Genomic DNA, 20311 nt, shown 5'->3' on the forward strand with positions numbered 1-20311 from the left:
CGCGTTAATAGCTAAACACTATGATTATATATTATTCATCCTTATTTGTTCTTACGCTCAGCCGTTTCAGTAATAGAAATTCTATTTACTTTTATCTTATTTGGTTTGTCGTAGCATCATAATTTGCTCAGTATTGTTTGATCTTTAGTATTAGAGGTTGAATTACTTGGATTTATTACTTTAGCGCGCTTCAGAAAATGTATATTGTGCAGTTGATAGAATCGTTTTTTCTGTCAGTTGTTTCTTTTCTTAGAAAGCAAAATAAATGCACGTTTAAAAAAGTGTGCATTCATTTTGCTTTTATATATATTGTTGCATATGTTACACATAATATATATATATATATATATATATATATATATATATATATATATATATATATATATATATATATATATATATATATATATATATATATATATATATATATATATATATATATATATATATATATATATATATATATATTATGTGTAACATATGCAACTACATGTGTTTAGAGCAAACAGCGTTATGCCGTTTTCGGTCAATATATGTTTTCCTTGATTTATAATTTATAAATGTATTATTTCGGGATATATTGAATTCGCACGTTTTTCTGAATGTATTGATAAATACTGGTAATAACTGGCAATACAGTTTGATTAGTTTGATATTTATGTTTCAATTAAAGTAATTAGATATGACGAATGTCATGATATACGACATAAACAATTGTATTAGCATGTGCACAAGTGTATGTAACCAATTTAATGTTATATAAATAAACATATTATTATTTCTGTTTAATTCACGTTTCGGTATTACGCGATTATCAAAACATGGAACAAAATATGTGCATGTTTAAATACTATACACACACATACAAATGTATTGGATCAGTAATAGAGGTAAACATACATTCATTTCTGACAGATGATCATGCACATTTATACAATATCACCTAAGTAACGCGTATTGTGAAACAGATATTGATTCGTAGCAAATAAGAACTGGACCGACAATGCATGGTGATGAACAATACCTCATCAGACTACTCTACATTTAAGTTTGCAAAAACCTTCTCCATGCAGGCTTTGTGTTCATTGTGCAGGGACGTAGCTAGCATTTTTTAAGCTGTAGGCCCGGATACGTTACATTAAATCGGGGGTCCGGGGGTCCTCCCCCTGAAATGTTTTAATTTCTATTACGCCTGTGGTGAGATTTAAATAATATCTAGACAAATAATACGATTAGAAAATATAAGACTTTGGCCCGTTGGTCTTTGATATTTTACTGTTTTATCTCAATGTCAGAGAACTAAATTTTACTGTAGGAAACCTTATATCAGAGAACTAAATTTTAAAACAATATGGAACAGAGAAACATTTAAAAGTGTAACACTCCACTTATTCACATGTCAAACCACGGGGGTGCTTCGCAATAATACTGTCCGCATGTTTATAATGGCACGTTTTTGTTCGGCATGAAGGGACCGAACCGACCTAGATTCAGTCAATGGATCGGGATACGGGTGCAAGTGCTCCATTTTAAATTTCCGCGGTCATAAACATCATTCGGAATGTTTTTTAAAAATCCAACGTTAATCGATTACAACTTAATCTAGTGTTGAGAAAGGGAGACAAGAAGATTAACATGTAGATCTATATAAACTGGTAACAGCAAGTCACGTGAAAAGAAGCGAGCTAGAATCTATGCACATAGAAATAAGAAGAATTGATAATTGAAAGATATGTCCTTTGAACACGACCAAAATCCATTGTCTGAGGATTATGTCAAAATGAAATGCAGATTTCTAACACCTCACCCCCTAAGGGTCAACATTTAAAGGCGTTTTTCGAAGTTGAAGCATTTTTATTTTTTTCATGTTTGAGAAAAACTTTGTAGGCCCGGGCCGGCTGTGCCTAATAGCAGCTTCGCCCCTGTTATGTATAATATCAATTCAATAACAAGGCGTGAAATACGAATGTCTAGTGTGGTTAGCGATCACACTTAACTTAGCTCCAATTAATCTTACTTCATGATTAACATTTTCATTAGAATGCATCAGTGTTTGTGTTGGCATGCAGTTGAAAATACATATTTGCTTTAATTGAATTTGTGTTTATATATGTAAAACACTATTTAATGTATTAATTGCTATTCTTTTCTTATTCAGACCAAAACTAATTAATAAACACGGTTTCAATAATAATTCGGCAAGATGGCAAAACTGCATAGGTTTGTGAAACTCAACGACCGTTTCGACTCCCAAGTGTTCACGTTTGCGTTGCCTGGCAAGGTTGCCACGGATACAACTTCGGACACGTTTTCCAAGGACATTATCTGCGGCTACCACAAATGGACCGTCTCCTTCATTAAGAACGACTTACACATGGGATGCTTTCTGAAATGGTTATCGACGTGCCTCGGAATGAAGTGCCAAATAGATTTCTCATTCACTTTGCTCAATCGTGAACATTTCACGAGAAACGAAACGTTCATAGAAAAATGCTGCGTATTCACAACGGAATCGAACCAACACGGCAGAAAGACATTTGTTGGCCTCAATGACTTAGTTGAGAGAGATTTTGCCCAAGTTACTGGCGATTACCTCATAGAGCTTGAGATGCGCAAAGTGAATTGCGTATTTGAGAGCTACATTCGACTTCCCCGTGAGATACAGTCGCGTAACGCCTACGAGACCAAACTGGAGTCGGCGTATTTCTCTTTCGGCCTGTTCGACTGGAGCATCTCGCTCATTCCAAGCGAGGGCACCATGCAGCAGGACGAGAGCCTCACGCTGCAGTTACACAGGCACACCAGCTTCGACCACATTTGTAATGTCAGGTAAATTTAAATATAAATTTCATCATGAGCTAGTTTTCATCTTCCGGATAATTTCATGTAAAAACAAAAAAGATGTTATGTTTTATGAAAATGAGCCAATCTGCAAGCTAGCACCCAACACCAACAATCAACCGCTTTGCGAAAACAATAACGTACACGTTAAGATACATATTATATATTTTATAAGCGAATAGAAGTTTGAAAAAAGAATGTTCTAGTAAAGCAGTTTAACTTAAATAATTACAGTGCTAGTCTGTATGTAGCAAATATACGGTAATACGCCATTGTCTTTTTCGGTCTTCCGTTCAATATGGTATGTTCCCACAGGATTAAGACCGTTGTACTGGAACGATGAGTCTGTAAGATACAATAATCACGTAATATAAGTTTCTTTACGGCTATAAGACAAAATAATCAACATAGAAATTACAAAGGCATTTTGTAAAACCGCGTTTGACACTAATATCCGGCCGCAGTGTCCGACAATTAGCAAGATGAGATTTGAACTTCACTTTCATTTGAAGGCAGACAGCAGCGAGCGTTTAACGATCAACGTCTCTGAATTAAATACTGTAATTTTCGTCCAACTGGCTTTTTAGTAGACTTCAATTGTTTCATTATCAGCTGTTATTATAATATGATTCGTTTATGTTTCATTTATGATTGTTGTACGATTATATTATCTGATTTTGCAACAACCTTTTATTGTTTGATGGCATGTACTACTGTGTTGATCCTTTAAATATGTCTAGCGAATAAGCAGCTTTACGTAACTATACATATACGCAATGTCGGTGCAAGATTCTATTGTGTTCGTATTGTTGCTTCGTAATTATACACTCAATCGCACTTCTGACGCTTCACGTACAGTCGTTGTCATATTTTCTTGGTCAATTCTCAACGGATTTCGTCAACATTTAAGATATAAAAGGCAAGGTGGTGTCTTGTAACGATGTGTATAGCTCGACAGTATTGACGAATCACTTATAAACTCTGTTATCATAAATTTCTCTCATGGGTCGGTTATTGTGTTTGCATTCGGTTTCGTTTGTACACGTCTTGCGTGAATTATAAGAGACTATAACAGTTTACTAGGCGAAGAAGGCTTCAATCTATTAAAATCGCGTCCAGTATGGAAAATCATTTATTCTTATAGAAATGTAAGTGCCTTGTCAATATTGGCCACCAAATTTATTGAAATATATTTCTATCGGATGCATTTTGATTGCAATGCAAACGTATATTATGTATGATGAATACGTGCGTAATTCATGAACTGAGTGTGCGATACGAGCCTGTGTTTAAACAATTGGCTGCTTTAGCGATCGATCGGCCTGCAATCTTTTTATTGCATACCCAAGCTTTCTATATAACAACGAACAAAACATGTATTTTATCGGATTGTTGTAAGGAAAAAAGTAGGATAGAATATCGATACTAATCGCATACATTCATTTGCAAGTGCAGCACAATAGATACACACTCGATAATGGTCCAGAAGTATCACAACTTCTAAATGCCTCAAATGAGGCTTTGTATACAATGATCTCAACCAGCGATATTTGAAATTTCAAGTTGATACCATGTGTCAGCTTTTGATATATAAGAATTATAAAAAGGAATTGCGTTACAAGTGATGGAAAGTTTACACACACATCATTCATCAGATTGAAATTTTGTTTGTCACGAAAAAGTAAGCAAGTAGTTAACTAAGTGTATAGTCTTTAAAAGGCATTACATCTAGAGCAATAATTAAAGCCAACGAATAATATCATTTCATCAATTCTTGTTTCTCGATCAATATGATTAATTTCTTAATGTTAATCAATGGTTGCACAATAAAGTACAATTATTTTTCATCCAATGTGCTTTTGTTTCGACCTCGTTCTGTGTACCAGACTTCGTGTCGGTTACGATCGGATGTGATAAATGTAAACGCACAGCGAAAAATCACATAATAATTTCGCGCTCTATATATGCATTATTATTTGTTTGTATTTGTGCTTATTTGCTATATTAAATTTGCAGATACTACATCAGTCTTGGCGAGAACGGCGGATTTCATTCAGAAGAGCTGGATCAGATGGTGGACATAGCAGGCAATGGCGAGCTCTACATCATTGGAGGGTCACTGCAGAAGCTGGCCAATGGAAGATCGTCACTGAAGGTCAAGGTCACCATGGTCTCCATGGTGTCAGTTAGCGAGGTCACTCTTAACGTTGCAAGTAAAAGCAAGAATCGGGCCCATTTTTACGACAAGGATAAACAGGCATGGTAGTTAATTTTATTGTCCATTTAAAAGTAGATAAATTACGCAAATGTGTCACTAAATGGTCAGTGTGTTCCATTATGGAGTTATGTGATTTTTAATAGTATATATTATTCACGTTTCACTTACATATTGCCGATTACAATCTAAACGCATGTTATAGGAATTGGCGCTGTTTGTTTTGCATCTAATACTGAACATTCGCATGTTTTGGTGATATACACTTTGTAGAATACAGGTGATTTCCCCAAAAAAACTTAATTTTGTTAATTACGATATACGAAAACTCCGCCCGTTACTTCATCGTTGCACATATGTCCAAAGGAGAACTTGATTCAACCTATTTGGACTTTCAAAAGCCAAAGGTGACATTCGCGTTTAAAAACCGATCTTTACCTATGTAAATAATGTTAATAATAAATAGCCGTCCATTAGTTAGTCCTTTGTTAACAAAAATATTAAATCTCGCATGCTTACTTCAAAATACGCATTTTTAATCGGTTAATAAATTGTTGTTAAATGTGAGTGTTATTAACAAATATTAAGAGATTTATTCGCTTATTTTCAGAGCTTTTACAGTATTGAGGATATCAAAATATCAGCATAAAATAAATTGACGTATACTGTGTAGTTTATGTATCACTAGAAATAACTTATTATATGTTGTCGATAAATACTTGTGATGGACAACATCTTAAACGGGCCGTCCAACAGATAAAGCGTCGTATCGTTGCGAAACGATATTTCGAAGCTACGAGGATTGCTTATATAGCTAAAAATACATCCGCCCATGGTATGAGCGTGGATGGTCGAGTGGTCTAGACGGGAGGCTTTTTACTCCAGGAATCCAAGGGGTCAGTGGTTCGAGCCCTGTTGAGGGTTACTATTTTCCTTTTTTTAATTGTATTCTTGCTTTTTTACTGGAGATTTTTAGTTCTAATGTTTTAAATTACCAATATAAAGCATTTAAAGCATTTAATGACAAGCTTCAATATATGCCAAAATCTGTTGGACGGCCCCTTTAAATATTTTTTACACACTCAATATCAGCGGTGTTATATTGGAAACGGAAGATTTCTTGGTATGTATGACTACTTGTTTTCAGGCTTGTCGAGGCGGACACGACTGGACCGAATCTTGCGTTCCGACTTTATTACACTGACATCACGCATGTGCCTCGGAAGAACAGTCGCCTCGTTTGCTGGAACATGCTGGTATTAACGAGGTAAAGTAGAAATCAAGTGGCCAATCATGATTTATTTCCTCAATGACTTATGATAAAACGGATGTTTAACACTATTTATATGTTTGTGTATATAGTTGTACACCAATCAACACTATTGTTTTGCAAAAGTGTATAGGATATATACCATGCATACAATGCATTTTTGTATGCTTTTGTAATGAAAAAGTTATTTGATACGTAAAACCAAGAAACAATACAAAGAAGATGTGAAAGAGTCATTAACAACAAAGCCTTTAATGCAGATACTTGAATAGCCATGAAAATTGATTACATTGATGAAGTAGCTGCTGGTAGAATTGTAGACCATGTACATCTATAGTGCTAATCAGTTTTACGATGATTTTAGAAAAACGCTCCTTTAATATAAAATAATCACGTTTGTACGTGATAGAAAATGTAGAACATTCATACCATTTTATTAAAATGATGACAGAAGTGCGCGTATCGTTTAAGTAACACGTGTTTAAATAGCAAATTTGTTGCCGATACTATTTTATTGCTTATTGTGTTAACATTTTCATGACAAGATTATCCACACATGTTTCAGGTATATTCCAGAACACAAGGTTCAGACTAATTACGGGCCGTTCAGTAGATATTACGTACAGCAGGACCTCGATGAAGGTCACATGATCACGACTACAATCCCAGTAGCAGATGTGAGTTTTTAGGCCTTCCAACCGCAATTATTAGTCTATTTATATTCGATCAACCAATCAAAATTAAAGCGAATGAAATAAAGAAATCCAAGAATCTGCAGTTTCATAAGTATTATATAATATGTTAAGTTGATATGATGCTAGAGATTTATATCATTTTCAATCTTGGAGAAATGTCAAATTATGTTTATATATTTTTAAGGGAATCAGTCAAAGATTAAGTTTGCCTTTCTAGCCATCACTCTTCTTTCGACCGCCTACTTCTTTACATTGACAAATCCAAGGCAGGACTGTAGTGTTTTTTTATGTGTCACCTATATCGTTAAACTTCAAATGTCAGTTAAGCTGAATACACTTTGTAATACGTTGCGTCGGTATTGTATTTGCACTGGATGGGACATGTGTGCATACAGCTGCTTGCTTGCAGCTGACCGACGCAAGCTGTTTGTACACGGAGCCAGAGGATCCCCATCTCACGTTGCACATCGAGTGGGTGGAGTCACACCTGCTGGCCACACCCTCGTACCACGCCCATGACGATATCGACAAGCTCCAGAAACATCAGATGAGGTAGGGTAAAATATATCGTGTGACACACCACTAGAAATAATTTTCGAATAATATATAAGTAACATAATATACAGCTGCATACAAAGTGGTGTATTGATTTATTCAACGCTCACAAAATCTTCCCGTGAAATATCAAACAAATTATATTTATTAAAAAGCACATCTTGTATTTATTATTCTCTATATGCGCATTTTTGCAAATACTTCCCATTTGCACGTTTACCAATGTCTTTTCAATCAATATTAAATGTAATACAATAAAAATCTAATAGTATTACATAGGATCATGTTTTTACGATTATTGAGAAAATAAAATAGGAAGAAACATTCGGCGCTGTACCTGCATGCTCTTGTTTAATGAACCCTCTATGATGCAATATATATAGAAACATTCAATGTTCAGTCAGAACATACTTTGCAAATGAAAATCTACAGTGCATTTGGGATGTATTTTTATACATTTTATTTTCTTTTAAACGAGATTTTTTTTTCACCGATACAAAAACCGTCGATTTCCATTATCTTAATGATACTTATTATGGGCGAAACAAAATCAGCGGAGTCATTAGTAGAATCAGCTTTGTATAGTATCGTACTCAATACATGGTATTAGACGTAACGGAATATTATTTTGCCAGAATTAGACTAATTGTACTGCCTGAGTGGACCATTATAAACATCTTTTCATTATAGGCGATTACCGGTCGGGAATATAATTTTACCCCAAGTTAATAGAAGACCATATATGCATGGCAAAGCACTTAAGATTTCACGCAAAATGCACCGTTAGCGAAAAACACAATTGTTGTTTTAGTATGAGGAATTGGGGGATACACACCATACATTTACCCTGTTTACTAAATATAACAGAAGTCCAAAATTCCAAAATACCGTAACAGACCGGAAGCGGTCATAAATGCATCGACTTGAGCTCATTAAGTCACTGTTGATTTCGAACATACGCTGTCAAGATTTTGCGGTGAAACTTAAAAGTGTAATAACATCCTCATTATGTATACAGATTGTACGTTAGCCCATTGTGGAATCAACACATGACAATATGTTAATGCTTGTTGCGAAAATTATTAAAGAAAAATCAATTATTAATATACCTTCGACATCATATTTTATTTGCTCATGGCAAGAATACGTTGAAAGCCTAAGGCTTATGCAAACACTCTCGAGTCCTTTTTCTGGGTAGAATCAGTACGTTGTGGCTTAAGAGGAGGTATTGAGCACGTTTTCAGAATCACACAGGTAAATAAGGAAAACTAACGCCATTTTGTAAAATCTGTTATTAGTTAACCGAAGCTTAAAAATCCCAAATGTTCATACCTACTATAAATTAAACACTGCGTTGTCTCGATATGACTTGAAAGGAATTTAGAGCAAAGACCAACACATAAACGCTTTTTTCAGTATCGAAATTGTTAGTTCTTTCGGAAGGCAGTTCTTCAGAGTTATTTATATTGGTTTGGACGCTATGATTTTCTTAATAGACGCGAGATGCTCGCTCTGCAGTCTGAAAACCTGGTCCTGGAAAAGCAGCTTCACAGCTACCAGCAGTCTCTGGCCAAGTCCATGGGAAAAGACGGCACTCTGAGCCGGCCGGCAAACATGCCTGTCATACGGGGCAGCGTCACCACTAGCGAGTCCAGCTTGTCGGATCGGTCGACATCGTTGCAACAAAAGAATAGACCACAAGAACAATATGACAAAGTGACTAGTAAACAGATATCTTCTCCTCAGGCTAATACAAAAGCAAATATAATCAACAAATCCGTTGACAGGTTTGTTACTCCTGCAACCGAAAACGACACGTTGCCCACAAATAAAAACAGATTACCAGTGATTGACAGTGGTAAGGTGGATAAGTACGATTTCCCAGCCAGAAGACTGGAGTCTTTAGATACAGCAGACTCTGGATTTTCAGAAAGCCATATGCAGATTATTCCTAAAAATAGTGATGGCATTATGGTAGAAGATGTGAATAGGACGACGTACGATGCGATAGAAATGTACGGGTCGCCCATAGATCGACAAGGTACGTCTGCAAGTAAGTACAAAACGCCGATACCTCTTAGCCCAGCGCGATTCGATGAAAGACCAAGTTCAAACAAGAACAGGCGGAATTCCGGAACGACCAAGTACGATTTGGACGAAAACACGATTGGGATAAATAGAGAGAGTTACGTTGAACCTAAAGATAGATCTGAGACCAGCAATACCAATGAAGAGCGGTACAGAGCACCAGACAGTCCGCGACAGGTGCCACGGGAGCGAAAGGGATCCCGTGGTAGCAGCAGACTGTCCGACATGGGTCGTGAGGAGAGAAAGAAAGAGTCACGAGATAAGGGATATGATAAAGAAAGTTCAGTGGTCAGAATGGCATATAGGTATAGATGAAACTGAATTAGATAAAAAGGATCATTGAAAGATGAATATGAATGCAATATATGTAAACGTGGGTTTCATATCCGATTTGTTTTCATAAAGAAACACGTCGATCAAATTTCAACAGTGTTTCTCTGTTAAACTCATTTTTAAGAATTACAATTTTTATGAACAAGTATATTCATTTAAATTATATGTAACATTGAATGGTATGTTTTAGTCGAAGATACTGATGATGCAACAATTTTCTCTTTATCCTTTTTGTGAAACAATTGCTATTTCTATGCAAATATGATAGCAAATTGCTGTGTATGAAATAATTCAAACTTATTGCTTTTTCTGGTAATTCACCGTACCAACATAAAATTAGACGACCAGATGTTTGTGTGTATTGCTGTGATACACATGTGTTTGTCTTAAAAGCATCGCATATGTGTATACCTCTAAAATACTGTGTATGTCATGGTATTTAATCGATATTAAATATCTTAGGTGGATAGATAAATATTATTTTTTGTGATAAAATACATTTTCGCAAATATTGAATTGCCGACATAATTTAGTAGGGTCGTTATACTGTCAGTGTACTGAATACATTCAGTTTGACGACATACTAGAAACAGAAAAGATGGTCGACAGGTAATATTTATACTGTTATGGCAGTTTTTAATAAGAATTGCAAATAGGAGACACGTTTTGCATTATGCGAACTACTGTAACACGGGTTTGATCACTAAGAGAGATAACACCAAGGGACGAAAGCAGGTACACACATACCTGACACACCCAGAAAATTTGGCATTACAGGTGCTTTGCTCGTAAATAAATTTCACTCTGAACTACATATTCTACAGTAAACTCCATTTTGCTCACATTCTTTGAGATGGAAGGCTGAAAGATCATCTTGCTGCGACTTCTTAAAGTACTGTTCGTTTCTTTTTGTTTTAAACAAAAAAATGAAGATGTGAACATACTCTTAAGACAAAACTTTGTTGCGCATATATCCTAATAGACTTTCACCCAGACGGACGAATCTTTACTTACTTCGTAATTAAATTCGGGAGAGAACATAAAAAGAAATTGAAATCATTCACATAAATTTAAATTATATTGAAAAACAAAATATATATTTTAAATAGGTCATCAAACCCAGGCAGGACCCTATAGTAACCCGACAATTGAAAATGATCTTAGGACTAAAACCCTGTGACCATTTACGAGTGGCCGGGATTATATTCGCCTACTGCCCTGGATCCGCCATTTCAAAATGCAATGTTCGTACAATTTGTGTTGTAGATGCAATATTTCATTTGAAAATAATAGAAAATTTCCATCGGTGATTTTAATGCGATTATTCTTAACTTACATTTAAAAAGATAGCCCTAAGTGTATGTTGTTCTTCTGGATAGGTCGTCAACGGATTCAAAATAAGTCATAACTGCGTAACTTTACAAGCTGCTATTTAAGCATGATTTCATTACGATAAATCTTTTAAGTGAACATACGGCGTCATATATTAAATGTGCAAATAGGTATTTGCATTATCACATCTACAATTGAAAATGTGTAATATTTTGAACTTAATTATATATAATTGAGTAAAGTTTGCCTTTAATATAGTTTTTAAAGGAAACAATAAAACATAATTAATAATTAAATACTCTAAACGCAATTAGTTAACAAAGGTTTGGTTTCATTTACATTTGCAAATTAAATCAGTGAGCATATTGTTATTGATGTGTACATTTGTGCGTCCGAATATAAGTAATTGATTGAAATAATTCCGTGAATAGCTATCTAATTAAACACTCGAATGGCATGGGATGAATTCACCATCTCTTTCTGGTAGAGGTTTTATTTTCATATTTCTGTGTCATGCCTCACGAGGATTGTAAATTATTTATAACTTGCCATGAAATGCTTTTCACACGTTGGGAATACAATACGATATAGAGTAATACGTTCGCATTTGTGAAAGACACTTGTATTACAAGTATTTCACCCATTCCGAAAATTTTGTGTGCCTAAAATGTTTAATAGTCATGTGCTATAGTCATCGTGGGAATATTGAGCTAGTGTAATATCTCAGTACATATACTTGCTTCGTCAAACAACTGGTTTTATCGTGGCATTCCTATCCTTTATATATATCATTCTAGCATCTTTTAAACAGTGCATGTGGTTGCTTAGCATAAACAAATAAATTCAACACCATCCATCAACACAGTAATTGCGATGCGTTGTGCTAATAAACTACACCACTGAATTATATTAATAAGAAACAATTCAATTTTGAGTAAATAGTTTTTATGTCGGAAAATTCGTTTGCTCGCGTAGCATAACTTTCATGGACTTCTTTGATCAAGGATTCTATGCCATGCAATATGTTTGAATGAATGATATAGGCGAAACAGCGTTTGGTTATTTTTATTTAAGCAGTTACAAATTGCAAGCTGAATTTTATGTTTTTGTGGTAAAGTGTACACTTTTATCACGGAATAAGTTTGATGATTTTTGCAATGTCCTGCAATTTGTTAAATTGACACTTTCCGCTTCTTTGTATTTGTTTGAAATTGCTGAATATACTCTTGACCTCTGAGTAAAATACATTTATAAAATCAAATAAGTTCATAAACATGTATTATCATTAAACAATGTGTACGTAATTACAATCCTAATTTGTCAAAAAGCTGCGTGTCTACGAGTGATTTAGTATCCTAGCTTAATCAGATCTATCATGAGCAGTTGATGAAATCGTTTTTCCCCTCAGTTCTTCTTTTTGTTAATAGAATGGCAAAATGAATCTACAATTGTTGAATGGGATAGGCTTGTCCAAAAATAAGGTACTTAACACACAATACACACTCTTATAAATATTGTTCTTTGATTTGAGCAAACTGGTATCTGCCGTTTTTGTTCAATTAACATGTTTCTTGAACTTTTTGTAAATACATACTTAAATAATATATAATCGTTTCGCTTCAATCGGAATTTATTAATAAATATTAAAACTTAGTCTGATTAGTTCTTTTCTTATTTACGTGACGGCATTACTCCTAAAATATGAAGAACAAATATAGTTTTTTTTTTTGTATTATAGTATACACACGGATGAAGAAAGTTACTGTTATCACACTGAATTGACAAGTAGTTCTCAAAACTCCATCTCCGAACAAGCTTTTAGTAAACTGTTAATTGTGTATTACATGGACTTAATGATTACTATTAGTAAATGTTATTATCAGTCCCGCATTACCCATTAGACAGATAGGCAACTGTCTATGAGCCCGCGACTTTAAGGGGCCCCATGATGCCATGACGAAAACAACTAAACCTATACTAGTGACTTGACAAAGCAAAAAGACATTTACCATGTTATGCATGGCAAGAATTGACACCATTATCACTGCGGAGAATCACGTGATCACAAAAGTGCATCGTACGCACAAAATGGCGGAAAAAGCTCTCGAGTAATGACGAAAATCAATGTATTCTCACATTGTATGATATCAAAATAAATTATTTTCCAAATTCCTCGCCACAGATCTAAAAAAGCTTAAACAACGTGCAGAACATTGTACAAAATATTCTAAGCATGTTATAAAGCAAAAAATGTTGTATTTATTTCGTTGTGTGTCGTCTTGAATAGCAAACACGTCAAAATAGAGTATGTTCAAACGATGTACAATTTTCATTGTTTATTGTTCCTGAATGTTTGAGAAAACTACAGAAATCTAAGAAAAACGACAATTACCAGAGTACATAACGCGACTAAGCGGGTACTCTGCGCATAGTTATCACTTATTTTGATATTGTAAAATATGAGTATACCTTGATTTTCGTCATTAAGCGAGAGCTTTTTTTCCGCCATTTTGTGCGTACGATGTACTTTTGTGATCACGTGATTCCCCGCAGTGATAATGCTAATTTAAATCAGTCACATTTACTGGGAACCTTCATTCTTGTAAGCACTATGCCTACTAGGGGTCTGGGGCATCGGCCCTAAACATGTAACTGCCTATTGGCCTCTACGGTGCTTAATCCAGCACTTCTTATTATTAATAGCGCTTACTTTAGACACAATTGTTCTAAATTCCTTATAAATATGTTCATTGAGTAGGCTTTGGTGTATGTTATGGCAGGCAGTTTACAATAAATGTATGTTACATTAAAAAAACGCATTTACATGTAGCTCAATATTAATATAGCGAAGTCCATCATTTATATGCTTTTTTGCAGAACAAAACTATTTCTTTAACAAAGATTGACAAACCTATCCGGCCAGATTTAGAAAGTGCATAGGTTTGTGGTTTTCAATGACCAAGTGTTCCCATGGATACCACTACGGGCACGTGGTCCAAGGTCTACGGTTAAAACAAATGGACTGTCTTTTTCATTAAGAACGATTTACACTTGGGATGATTTCTGAAATGGCAGCCGGCGTGCGGTGTAATGAAGTGCCATATTTATTTTTCGTCCACTTTGCTCAATCGAGAAACGACACGTTTGTAGAAATATGTCGTGTGTCCACCACAAAATTGATTCAACACGGCACACAGACATGTGTTGGTCTTAATGACTTATTGGAGAGAGATTTCTGATTTCTGATAAGTAATTGGTGATTACCTCACTGAACTCGAGACGCGCAACGTGAATGGCTTTCCCTCGAGATGAAGTCATGTTACGCTATCGATACCAAACCATAGTCGGCGTTTTTCTCTTTCGGTCATTTCGATTGAATGCATCTCCCTTATTCCCAGCAATGTGAAGACGGTGAGAAGGTCGATGGGGGCCTAGGCGTGGAGGCATTGATGGCTCATACCCAGGGTGCCAGTAAGTTTATAGGAATCGCGTTCTGACAACTATAAATGCTTTCAAAGAGTACTATAATTGCCGTTTTCTTTTTATTTTTTTTTTATAATTTTTCCAAACTCATGTAGAATGAGCATTGCCTTGGAAAACTGGACTAAAATGCACGAGTACCAGGAGGGGAGCATCTTAATACAGGCATAACAACTTTGACCGTTTATGCAATGTACGGTACATTTAAAAGACTTTTATTTATGGACTAATTTTCATATTCCGTTTCATGTAAATATGGTGTGTTTTGAGCATTTTGAAGAGTTGCTCATTTTCTAACCAGCATCCAAACCCAACGGTTGCCAATCATCTGCCGCTGTTCAAGTACAAAGAAGTATAATTAAAGATACTTATCATTAAGATTAAATATGAAAAACAGTTTTGAAAAATGTCGGTTCTATTAAAGCAGTTAAGCTTTTATATGACATTAATTGGCGTTAAGTATATTTTTAGATTTTCCAAAAACAACGGCATTGTCTTTTTCTCTGTTCCCTTTAATAATGGTATGTTCCCACACATTTAAGACCTTGTGCATATTATTGATGAGACGCTAAAATGCAATCATAACTCATAAACTCTTCTTAGGCTTATGTTTATCCGGCCGATTTGTCAGAAAAAAATCAAGATGTGATTTGCACATCTCGTTCATTTGAAGGCAGACACCAACCAGCGAAGATAAACGTCTCTGGCTGTATACTGTAAATGTCGTCTGACTGTTACACTCTTGATGTTTCAATGTCGTTATTAGAAATTATTATGATGACTTTCGTTTGTGCTTCATTATTTATTGCTGGATGATTGTATTATCGCTTTTTTTAATTTACTGTATTGTTTGACGACAATAATTTATTGCAGATCCTTACCAAATGTCTAGCAAATCAGTAGCGGCCACGTAACTATGAATACGCGCAAAGTCAGTTCGTGCTGTTCGTATTTTTGCTTCATAGTATACACACAATCGCACTTTTGACGCAAAACTATCTAAAGCTTATCAATACTATTCAAATCGGATGAGTGTGATTTCATAGCAAACGTACTTTATGTTATATTTGATGCGTGTTTAATACTTGTTCTACATGTGCGGTACAAGCTGGCAATAAAGCACATGGTTGCCTGAATGATCTGAATCGTCTGCAACTTATAAATTTCACACAAGGCTTTTCATATCGATGATATTCGCATACATATATGTTTACATGCAGCACGATAAAACCACGCCCACACGTGGTCCTGAAGTGTAAATAATGATCTTTAAGAACACCATTTATTTGTAAGACGATATAATGTTAATTGTGTTGGGGATTTAGAATTAAATACAATGCCGCGTTACAATTGTTTTTAAATGATATTACACACGCATGGCATCCTTCAGATGGATTGTTTATCAAGGAAAAACAACTTGTACTTACTTAATTGTAAAGTCTATAAAATGTTTGACATCTGGAGCAATAAGTAAAACAAAGCATTATTAACATATCTACAATGTCTTTTCAACAACTCGATATGTTATCCTTGTAGTTGTTTTCAGTTCTGTCAGTTTTACACACTTCGTGTCTGTTACTATTGGATTTAAACGGTGTATATTGCGTTAAAGCCCAGCAAAATATTGAAAACAATTCCGCTCTGTATAGATGCATTAGTTTTTGTTTATATGAAAGGCATTACTTATTTTCTGTGTAACATCAGCTTAGGCGAAAACGGAGGCAACTACTCAGGAGAGCTCGATCAGATTGTGGACATTCCATGCAATGATGAGCTCTTTCTTGTTTCCCTTACACATTGCAGATAACTATCTATACGTATGCAAGGAGACACAACGAAGTTTGTTTTGCAAATCAGCATGTTTAGGGGATACAAATTGTTTGGCGTAGCACTGATTTCAGTCGTTTCGTTTACTGTGTTTGCAGTTCATGCTTGAAAATGTATTCTTAAAGTTGTGGAAAGCATATTGATTCACATATACATTAACCTCATACACGTTAAAAAACTTAATCTTGTTATAGTTGTTCAACTATGACACACATTATGTTTTCTGTTTGTATAATTTGAGCTAAAAGCTGTAACGGTATTGTTTTCGTTTGCTCAGTTTTGAGACATTCTTATAAACTATTTCCAGAATTAATAAAAGATAAAAGAAGAACTTAACGCTTGCATCGAAATGTGGATAACGTGCGGATTACAGTATTGTAAACAAACATGTTTTGTTTGATAGTGTTCTGATTTTTATCGGAATCGCCTTATTGTTCAATCGGAAACATTGACAACCCTTGCATGTACATTTCAGTATAGCATCATCAACATATACTTTTTCCATAATTTATATTGGCGAATTCCTGTCTTCTTTTGTTATTTGCCATTCATTATATTCTTTAACTCTTTATGTATTTAAATCAATGGTGTTGTTTTTCTGCATTTTGTGTTGCAACGAAATATATATCTTACCAGATCAAAAAGTAACATACATTGAGGCATTTGAAATAACTTGTTTCATCATTTCGATAACTACATAGCTATTGCTTGAAATATAGAGTTTGCATTATGAGTAGTTATTTCAATATTCTGGTCTTAAATTGTATAAATGTTACATCAGCCATGTTAAGCCGTTGTTACTAAAACCGAGCTTATTATAATTATTAATAAGGTATTTTTGTTCATGCATTTTCATATTTTTAAAAGTATTCCTTGCTATCAAATTATCCTGTTTTATACCCCATTGCTTTAAGCGGAACGTTCAACGGCGGGGACTGTTACTAGTGTTCTGTTTCATGTATAACATATATTGTAAAATGCAACAAGATCGACGGTTACTTTCCTGACAATATTCTGTCTAGTATTACATTCACTGATTATGGTATGCGTGCAATTGTGTAAATTCAGTGATTACCTTGCAGCTTACCGACGCAAGCTGTCTGTACACGGAGCTTGAGGATCCCCACCTCACGTTGCACATCGAGTGGGTTGAGTCACACATGCTGGCCACACCCACGTACCACGCCCATGACGATATCGACAAGTCATAAACAACAGATGAGGTAAGGGTAAATATCTATGGTGTAAAGCTTACATAGAGTTATAAGTTGTCTATATATGTTTAATATTATAAAAATATATAAAAACAAAAACAGTTATGAACAGAAACAAATAATCATTATTAGACATATCAAATATATACTATGGTTTTACAATATATATATATATATATATATATATATATATATATATATATATATATATATATATATATATATATATATATATATATATATAGTAAAAAGGATGATCGCAATTACCCATATTTAGATTGAAAACGTCCATTGTAAGCTATTTTTTGTTTCCAACAACCTCATATCAATGTAAAGATGTGCGACATTTGTATTATATCATCATATACAAAAGTAATCAAAATTTAATACTACACACATCGAAACGGATGCGTGTCTATAGAACTATTCTTGTAAATACTGATTAGTACGCTTGCATGTTCTCGTTCATTCAATGGTATTTGATGCAACATCGATACGTATAACGTTCAGTAGAAAAAATGATTCGATGAAAAAACTAGACTAAACTGCCGTAGTAATGTCATCGTTTATATAACTTGTGCTCTACCTAATGATAAACGTTTTCTCCGAGAAAAACCCCGTCGATCTCTCCAAGTATTACATTTATGATACAAGGATTAGCGATGTGGTTAGTCACATACTCGTTACATAGTTTCTTTATATATGGCATAAGTCGTAAAGAAATATTATTTTGTCAGAATTCGATCAATGGCCTGCCTTAGTGGACAATTCGAACATCTTTTCATTATAGAAGATTTATGTTCGAGTCTATAATTTTACCCCAAGATAATAGAAAACTCCATCTGCCTTCTAAAGCACTTAAGATGTCTTGCGTAGTACACCATTAACAAATAGCAGAGTCAGAAATTAGTCTGCCGTGGGAGTAGGGGATAAATGACGTGAATAAACCCAGCTCAATTATCTGTAAGTGAAATCTCATTGGTACCATTCTTCCGTTCCCTAACAAACCGGAATCAGCCATAACCACAGCATACACAAGCGTATTAATTTAGTTTTTGAGAGTGAACATACGCTGACAAGCTTGTGCCATACACTGACCAGTGGCATCCCAGCAAAACTCTGTTGTACACAATATTAGTTGGCTTATCGTTGGATCAACTGTTGGCAACAAAATAATGTAAATGAATGTTGCAACATAAATTTAGGAAAATCTATAATTGTTATACCTCGGGGGCACACATGTTATTTATTTAAATCGATAATGTTTAGCTCGATTTCGCGGAGAGCCTACATCTTATTGCAATAATCTCCAATGCTTTTCCTTTGGAAGAACAAGTACATTGTGTTTTAACAGAATTTATTGAGAACGTTCCTTGATTCACAAATATCCCAAAATAAAATTTATATCACGCATGTCCTGTGTCTAATTGTATAGTTCTTACGATATGCTGTCAATTAGAGAGTCCTCATGCTTGTTTTGACGTTTTGGTTTTGGTTTAGTTTTTTTACAGACGGGAGATTTTGACATTACAGGCTTATAATCTTGTTCTCGAGAAGCAGCTACGTAGTTATCAGCAGTCTCTAGTCATTTCTATGAACAAAGACGGCACTCTAAGCCGTGCTCACAACCAGTGTCATCATCTGCCACTCCATCATATCAGGATCGGTCGACGTCATAGTATAGGTTAGCCCTTACGATATGTATGGCACAGTGACTAGTAAACAATCATTTTCTCCGCAGGGTAAGACGACTGCAGCTAGAATCAACTAATCTTTTGACATATTTGTATCACCTGCAACCGAAATCGACACTGTACTCACGAATAAGTACAGGTCGCCAGCGATTTCACCTTTGTATAAGTGCAATGTCTAACCAAGCTTTTGAGCTTGAAGTCAAATGCAGATAAAGTGTGACATAATGACCGTGAAAGTAAATAAGACGACTCAGCGTTGGTGGTAATGTACGGGTCGTTCATGGACCGACAATGATCATTTGAAATAAAGTACAATACCCGATACCTTGCAATCCCGCCCAGTTGGATGAAAGACCGAGCTCAATCAGGAAAAGGCGGAACTCCGAGACGACCATGTAAGGTTTGGACGAAAACCAACTCGGGACAATTAGAGACAGATACGTACAAAATGCAGCCAGAAATGACCTCAAGAGTACCACCGGTATGTCGGAAGAGAAAGGGATCTTGTGAATGCAGCAAGGGGTCGGATATGTGTTCAACATGAGAGTCGGATTGGTTAAAGAGATAATGGATATAAGAAAACTAATTCAGTGGAAAAAATGGAATGTGTATAGATGAAACTGAAATAGACACAAATAATTATTTTAAGTTTACTATGAAAGCACAACTCGTAAACGTTGATTCCTTATATAATTGGACTAGGGAAGAAAGACATCGCCCAATTTAAATTGATTTATGCACCACAAAAATCTTTCTTCGATCGAAAA

At 35.0% G+C, this 20311-nt stretch overlaps 2 protein-coding genes across 2 annotated transcripts; both read left to right on the forward strand.

Moving 5' to 3' along the window:
- Window positions 1–2203: 2203 nt before the first annotated feature.
- On the forward strand, window positions 2204–5107 carry LOC127845887 (uncharacterized). Its single transcript, XM_052377063.1, has 2 exons — window positions 2204–2829; window positions 4858–5107. The coding sequence occupies exons 1-2, from the start codon at window positions 2204–2206 to the stop codon at window positions 5105–5107; spliced, it is 876 nt and encodes a 291-aa protein (XP_052233023.1).
- A 301-nt stretch (window positions 5108–5408) lies between these two features.
- LOC127844124 (uncharacterized) lies at window positions 5409–10200 on the forward strand. The gene is made up of 4 exons (XM_052374138.1): window positions 5409–6323; window positions 6892–7003; window positions 7431–7573; window positions 9073–10200. The coding sequence occupies exons 1-4, from the start codon at window positions 6307–6309 to the stop codon at window positions 9977–9979; spliced, it is 1179 nt and encodes a 392-aa protein (XP_052230098.1). The 5' UTR covers window positions 5409–6306; the 3' UTR covers window positions 9980–10200.
- Window positions 10201–20311: the final 10111 nt, after the last annotated feature.

The sequence above is a fragment of the Dreissena polymorpha genome, chromosome 9 (genome assembly GCF_020536995.1).
Source record: "Dreissena polymorpha isolate Duluth1 chromosome 9, UMN_Dpol_1.0, whole genome shotgun sequence".
In the NCBI taxonomy this organism is placed as follows: Eukaryota; Metazoa; Mollusca; class Bivalvia; order Myida; family Dreissenidae; genus Dreissena; species Dreissena polymorpha.

What these genes read in the sequence shown, in the direction of transcription:
- LOC127844124 (XM_052374138.1), top strand. An exon ending in CTACAATCCCAGTAGCAGAT is followed by an intron (nt 7,004 to 7,430) that starts GTGAGTTTTTAG and finishes GCTTGCTTGCAG; the next exon opens with CTGACCGACGCAAGCTGTTT. An exon ending in CTCCAGAAACATCAGATGAG is followed by an intron (nt 7,574 to 9,072) that starts GTAGGGTAAAAT and finishes TTTTCTTAATAG; the next exon opens with ACGCGAGATGCTCGCTCTGC.
- LOC127845887 (XM_052377063.1), top strand. Translation starts at nt 2,204, where the DNA reads ATGGCAAAACTGCATAGGTTTGTGAAACTCAACGACCGTTTCGACTCC. An exon ending in GACCACATTTGTAATGTCAG is followed by an intron (nt 2,830 to 4,857) that starts GTAAATTTAAAT and finishes TTAAATTTGCAG; the next exon opens with ATACTACATCAGTCTTGGCG.